This window comes from Microcaecilia unicolor, chromosome 11 (genome assembly GCF_901765095.1).
Source record: "Microcaecilia unicolor chromosome 11, aMicUni1.1, whole genome shotgun sequence".
NCBI lineage: Eukaryota > Metazoa > Chordata > Amphibia > Gymnophiona > Siphonopidae > Microcaecilia > Microcaecilia unicolor.
The window spans coordinates 118,009,461-118,016,228 of NC_044041.1; the positions used below are offsets into that span (position 1 = coordinate 118,009,461).

Below are 6,768 nucleotides of genomic sequence, written 5' to 3' on the forward strand. Positions count from 1 at the left end.
GGCCAATTTCCAGTCTTCCATTCTTGGCTAAAATCATTGAGAAAGTAGTATTTCTACAATTGCAATCCCACCTTGAGTCAGTATTGGCATTGCATCCTCGCCATTTTGGCTTCAGAGTCGGCTACAGTACAGAGACCATCCTGACTGTGCTGTTGCGTGAGGTTCACAGTAAGTTAGATAGTGGCCATGTCACTTTGGCGGTTTCAGTCAACCTGTCTGCTACCTTTTATGTGGTTCACCATAACCATCTTAAGAGACTTCTTTTGGTTGGAGTCTCCAGCACAGTCTATAATTGGTTCACTTCTTTTCTTCATGAAGGCACTTTCAGGATGGATGGCTGTCAAAGATCATTTACTATCTCCAATTCTCTTTAATCTTTTTCTTAGTCCTCTGGTATCTTTTATCCAGTCAGTGTGTTTAAGTATGCATGTTTGCACAGATAGCATCCTTATTATTCATTATACTGTCAATAAGAGACCTGATTTAAGTCGTCTTCAACTTTGTTTGGATAAAGTATCTTCTTGGTTGTCTAAATATATCTTATATATTCTATGGGGATTCAATAAATTAACCAGAAGTACAAAATGGTATTGGGATAATATATTGTTAAGTAAATGGTATTGGGATAATATATTGTTGTAGGTGTTTACTACTACTACTACTACTAACTAGCATTTCTAAAGCGCTACTAGGGTTACGCAGCGCTGTACAATTTAAACATAGAAGGACAGTCCCTGCTCAAAGAGCTTACAATCTAAAAGACAAGAAAACAATCTAAAGACAAGTGAACAATCTAGAGGACGAGTGAACAGTAGTCTGATAGGGTGGATAGATTGGGGTATTTTATATATCTCGAGTGGTTAGGCGCCGAAGGCAGCATTGAAGAGGTGAGTTTTAAGCAGAGATTTGAAGATGGGTAGGGAGGGGGCATGGCGTATGGGTAAAGGAAGATTGTTCCAGGCATGGGGTGAGGCAAGGCAGAATGGGCGGAGTCTGGAGTTGGCAGTGGTGGAGAAGGGTACTGAGAGAAGGGCTTTGTCCTGTGAGCGGAGGTTACGGGCGGGAACATAGGGGGAGATGAGGGTGGAGAGGTAGTGAGGAGCCGCAGACTGAGTGCATTTGTAGGTAAGGAGGAGGAGCTTGAATTGTATGCGATAACTGATCGGAAGCCAGTGAAGTGATTTGAGGAGAGGGGTGATATGAGTATATCGGTTTTGGCGGAATATAAGACGTGCAGCAGCGTTCTGAACTGAATGAAGGGGGGATAGATGGCTGAGTGGGAGGCCGGTGAGGAGTAAGTTGCAGTAATCAAGGCGAGAGGTAATGAGAGCGTGGACGAGAGTTCTGGTGGTGTGCTCAGAGAGGAAAGGGCGAATTTTGCTGATGTTGAAGAGGAAGAAGCGACAGGTCTTGGCAGTCTGTTGGATATGCGCAGAGAAGGAGAGGGAGGAGTCGAAAATGACTCCGAGGTTGCGGGCAGATGGGACAGGGAGGATAAGGGTGTTATCAACAGAGATAGAGAGTGGAGGAAGAGGAGAAGTGGGTTTAGGAGGAAAGACGAGGAGCTCGGTCTTGGACATGTTCAGCTTCAGGTGGCGGTTGGACATCCATGCCGCAATGTCGGATAAACAGGCCGATACCTTGGCCTGGGTCTCCACGGTGATGTCAGGTGTGGAGAGGTATAGCTGGGTGTCATCAGCATAAAGATGTTTAGAGTTGTTTCTCCTGAGGAAGGATTATCCGAAATGCGGTTCTCACATCGAGGAGCGGGAAGCGAATGAGGAAGTGAAATGAGTTGAAAGGTTGAGTAACGTATGCAGCCACCGGAAGCCCTTGCTAAGCTGCGCTGCAACATCAAACCTGGATTTGTGAGGTTATTGTGTTGGCTACGGAGTTTCAGTAGCTGAAGATGCACTGCTAAGTGAATTTACTTCTGGTTGGAAGAGAGAGAAAAATTGTCTACATGGGACTGTGGTACATGTGAAAGATACAAAGACACAACAGAATGAACATTGGTTCAGGGTGTATGTACTCCTGGATTTACAGCGGTGATTCGACATGTAGCTGTATATGATGTACTTTAGATGTAGAGAGACTGGGCTGAATGATGCAGTGAAATGCTGGTAAGAGTGAGTTTGGGTGTCTGTATAGTGATATGAAAGTATATTCATTGTCAAAATTGTTAGTCATAATAAAGTGTTTAAAAGAAGTGAGGAGTACGGGTAGTGGGTTGTAAATATATCTTAACCAACAAAACAAAAAACAGTCACCTGTTAGCTTACAGGACAAGCCTCCCCACCATCTACCATACCAATTTTTTTGGACTCCCTACACCCCCCTGTGGACAGCTTTAAATATCTTGGAGTAATCCTGTACTCCAAGCTGACTTTTTCAGCCCAAATTTCATCAGTACTTAAATCTGGTTTTATGGCTCTCTGAAAGTTAAGATCCATGCGGACTTATCTTGACCATTCATGTCTACTAACATTGTTTCATGCTTTTCTCCTATATTGTTCGGACTACTGCAGCATAGTGTATGCAGGAATCACTAAGTCTGAGCTGAGCTTATGAAATTACAGCCTGTCGAGTTCCAAGTGCAATTCAGGATTCTGATGCTGACTCACAAAGCACTTAATACTGGAATCCTAAACTACTTAGCTTCTATGACAGCCCCTTACGTTTTAACCAGGTCCTTAAGATACTTGAATGACCATCGTTTGTGGTGTTTAGACGGCAACTCTGGCTGTAAAAACTAAGGCTGGGCCGGCTTGTGCGGTCTATGTCCCACATATAGACGGAGACTCCAGTAATTTGGAACGTGAGGACAGTGCCGGGCAGACTTCTATGGTCTGTGTCCTGCAAATGACATGACAGATTCAGATTGGCTGGAATGGGATTTGACAGCAACTCCAGTAGTGGGAACATAAAGAGAGAGCCGGGTGGACTTCTACAGTCTAAGTCCCAGAAACACCAAAGAAAGACCATGATCTCACATTTATTGTTGATTTTGATCTTGAATTGATAATCAATGTGACTGTTGGGTAGACTAGATGGACTGTTCAGGTCTATCTGCCGTCATTTACTGTTATTTTTAGTTCTCCCTAGCCCCTCGAGGGTGTACTGGGACTCTACTAGAAGTGCTTTTTACTTTTTGGCCCTTTTTTATGGAACTCCACCCCACCCCTTCATTCAGAGTTGTCTTTTTGCAAATTTATAGCTAAACAAGTCACATTTTTTTACCCTTGCTTTAGGGGATTCACTGGGACAGGATTATCAGTAACCAGGGCTGTGTGTGCTAGGGAATGTTACAGCCAATGCTACCTCACTGTTGCATGTTTCTTTAGAAATAATGATTCCTGTCCTGTATTTTATGACGTTCTTTTCTGACTGCTTGTGTTTCTATTGTAAATCACCTTGATTTGCTTTATAATTAAAGGCGATTTCATCAAATGCCAGTAAACCATAACTTTAGGTGCACTAGTGCTGACTTATGCTAGTAGTCTATAACGGCATCTTGGCATACAGATGCTGTTTATAAAATTGGCGCTCAGCATGTGGCATCGGTGCACCCATCTGGTGGTGCCCAGTTATAGAATTGCCCCCAAAATATCTTGAATAAGAAGTGAAGCCCTATGTGTTGTCGCACTTAGTGATTGGCAGCAGGGATCTAGATGGACTAGATTGGTTGTTGGGCTTTTTTTTCCTACTGTCATCTACAATGTTAATGTTTTCCTGGAATTTTGTTACTGAATGGTGTTGACATCACCCATGTATGTGCCTGATTAAGGTGCTGTTTACAGGTATGAATCTTTTCTTTCTCAACCCTGGTTATAGGGATTGGGCTGAGGCAAGTCTTACAAGCCTTGAGGCCATATCTTAGTCTGCAGTTAATGTTGCCCTCTGACCCAGACCAGTCAAAATTACTGATGTTTCAATTTTCTAGGTGATTAGTGCTAGCCAGACTACACATGAGTATGTGATCTTTCTCCTTTCTTCCTGTTCTCAGTGTCCATTGATGGTGTGGAGTGGAATGATGTCAAGTTTTTCCAGCTGGCTGCGCAGTGGCCTACTCATGTGAAGCATTTCCCTGTGGCCCTCTTCAGTTCCTGTAAACCCACCTGATTCCCTGTGAAGCCTTCCACATCATAGCAGATCCTGCTTCGAGAAGCTGTCGCCAGCCCGCCTCTATCCATCTGTCTGCCCAGAAGCTTAAGAAAAGCTAAGATGGTGGCGCGTAAGACTGATGACCATTACATTTCCAGTAATACCTGTCCACTGTGTGGAAGAGGAGGCACTACACTGTGACTTCCATTTTTGCAGCACCTGCTTTGCTTCTGCAGTGTGAAAATAGAATGTGATGCACAGAATGTGTTCTCTTTTGAGCAGACAACACCTGCCAAAGGAACATATACCAAATTCACCTTGTATTCTCTCTCTGCAATAACCTGAGTAGTCCACTTTTTAAAGCATACATCTTTATCTTGTAATGTGAGCTGGGAATTATCAAACAGTTGCATGCAGATGTTACCCAAAGGGATACTTTTAGGGAGAATTGGATTGTTTTGATTAAACTTTAATCAGCCAGCATCCCCACCCCTGCCCTTCACCCCCATTTTAATCTTTTCTTAGCTCTGAAAACTAACACACCACTGAAGCACTGATCTGCACTTCCCCCTCCCCCTCTCAAAAAAACCCTCTCTCTTTTAAAGCAGAAAAAAAGGGGAAACTTTGGGATAGCCACACTGACTTTTATTTGTTGGTGACTTTAGGCCTGGAAGAGAACTTAAGGGAGTCTGTTAGGGTGCATAAACCCCAGCCATGTTTTGCCTCTTGAGGTTGAAGATTCTGGTAGCCACTAGAAATGTGATAATTTAAAGTCCCTCTTTACAATTAATATTTCTCAAGCCAACTGTATTTCCATGAGAAAACAACTCTGTTAACTCTGATAGGTGGGGATTGTACCCAATTATAATAAGGATTTGGAAGAGTCCTGAATTCTGTTACAACAAGGAATGGGGGAGATCATGCCCTCAGTTATATTAGGGGGGGGGGTTATGCTCTGATATAACTAGCAATAGGGGGTAATGTCCTTTGTTACTGCATGGAATATGGGGAGGGTATTGCCCTTACCACCATCGGAGTAGGGGAACACCCTGCTGTGAGAGGTGGTGGTGGCAGATAGTTGCTGTATTACACAGATAACATGATGGTGCAAGTCTGCTGTACATAAGCAAGCCCCAAGTCCTGTGTATGCATTAATTCACTTCTGCCCAGCATAGAGGAGAGTAGTGGGTTTCTCCTGGTAGGTGGAGTTTCTTACGCATGCTAATGGGCATACTGCAGGCGAGAGGACTACAAAGGACAGCAGTCAAATATACACAGTAAATGATAGAAGAAAAAAAACAAATTAGCTCGCTCATACAGTCTGACCACTTGAAACGCCTCCATTCAGAGGGCTTTAGCATATAATTTCCCCATCCCATCAGACCTCTTAACCTTTTACCCATCACCACCCTCTATATCTGTCCCAAGTGGGCTCAGTAATGGCCATCATCATTAAAACTAGTTCTCATCTTTCCCGATGATACTTAAAATCTAGGACCTCAGTCTCCTTTACCACGTTTTTATAATAAATTTTATAATAATCCCTGTAATCAGTGAACCTGTCCATACAGTAAAATAAAAATACTTATTGTCTGCAGCTGTCCTATATCAGAGTTGTGGCCTCCCTATGCTCATTGATGATTTGAGTTTTAATCATGGTCACTGCATCCAAGTTACCTGAATGTCTTCTTGGAAGCCAAAATTCATAGCGCTGCTGATAGGGTTATAATTGTCACACTGTGTGGGTTATCCCTGAGGTTCCCCCCCCCCCCCCCCCCCCCCACCCCATGGTTTATGGCCATGCTTCCACTACTCTTTCACTTCCTGCAATTAAGAAAATCTGTCATCTGACCCACCACAGGATACTAATTACCATCATCTTCACTCCTCCTGAGGTCCTCTGATATCACTTTGTCTAATTCTGTCTGCATGTAATGATGGTCGCCACATCAATATTTCCCTTTTTCCCTCACTGGGAGAACATGTATGTGCATGACAGGAGGTTCTGAGCATTGCCTGTATGACATTTCTTCTGAGGTATCTGTTCCTGTTTAAAGATGCTTTCCTAGCTGTTGCCAGCAGCGCAGAACAGCTTCTTGGAATGGGAAGGAAAGGTAGAGACAGGATGGCAGCAGATGGGATTAGGGAGGGGAGCTGCGTCTGCTCTTTGATCTATACTCCCCATCTGGAAACACAAGCTTAGACTGTATATACACCCTGGCTAGCAATTTCATATAGCCAGGGTTGGTACTAGCCCTGACTGACTATTCCTGGATCAGGGTGATGTTATCAAGACATGGAGTTATAATGAAGCTTGCATGGATGAACATTCATAGTGAACAATTTTGGAAGTGGGAGGAGGGGTTGATGAACTCTTTTGCATTCCATTCATGCTGCTGTACTGAGTTTAGTACAGACTACATCAATGCTATAGTACCTTCCACTGTGAGGTGAGGCACTAGGGCATTTGTAGAACCAATGCAGATGCTCCGGTGACCAAGCAAAGTGCCTGGCACAGGTGGGGAGAACTGTGTGAATTTTAACGGGGGGACCTCAGCTTCCGTATTGTGTAATTTTGTTAAACAGCAGGTCTGTTAACAGTATTAACATGTACCACTTATTAGTGTTTTGTTTCATATGCTATATATTTTGTATATATTTTTT

At 43.4% G+C, this 6,768-nt stretch overlaps 1 protein-coding gene across 1 annotated transcript in view; it reads left to right on the top strand.

Annotated features, from left to right (window-relative positions):
• The window catches only part of PACS1 (phosphofurin acidic cluster sorting protein 1), a 419,530-nt gene extending 413,668 nt beyond the window's left edge, over positions 1–5,862 (top strand). The window contains exon 24 of the mRNA XM_030219186.1: positions 4,007–5,862. Within this exon, the coding sequence (XP_030075046.1) occupies positions 4,007–4,122 (116 nt within the window). The 3' untranslated portion in view covers positions 4,123–5,862. The remainder of the gene's footprint in view (positions 1–4,006) is intronic.
• The last annotated feature ends 906 nt before the right edge of the window (positions 5,863–6,768 follow it).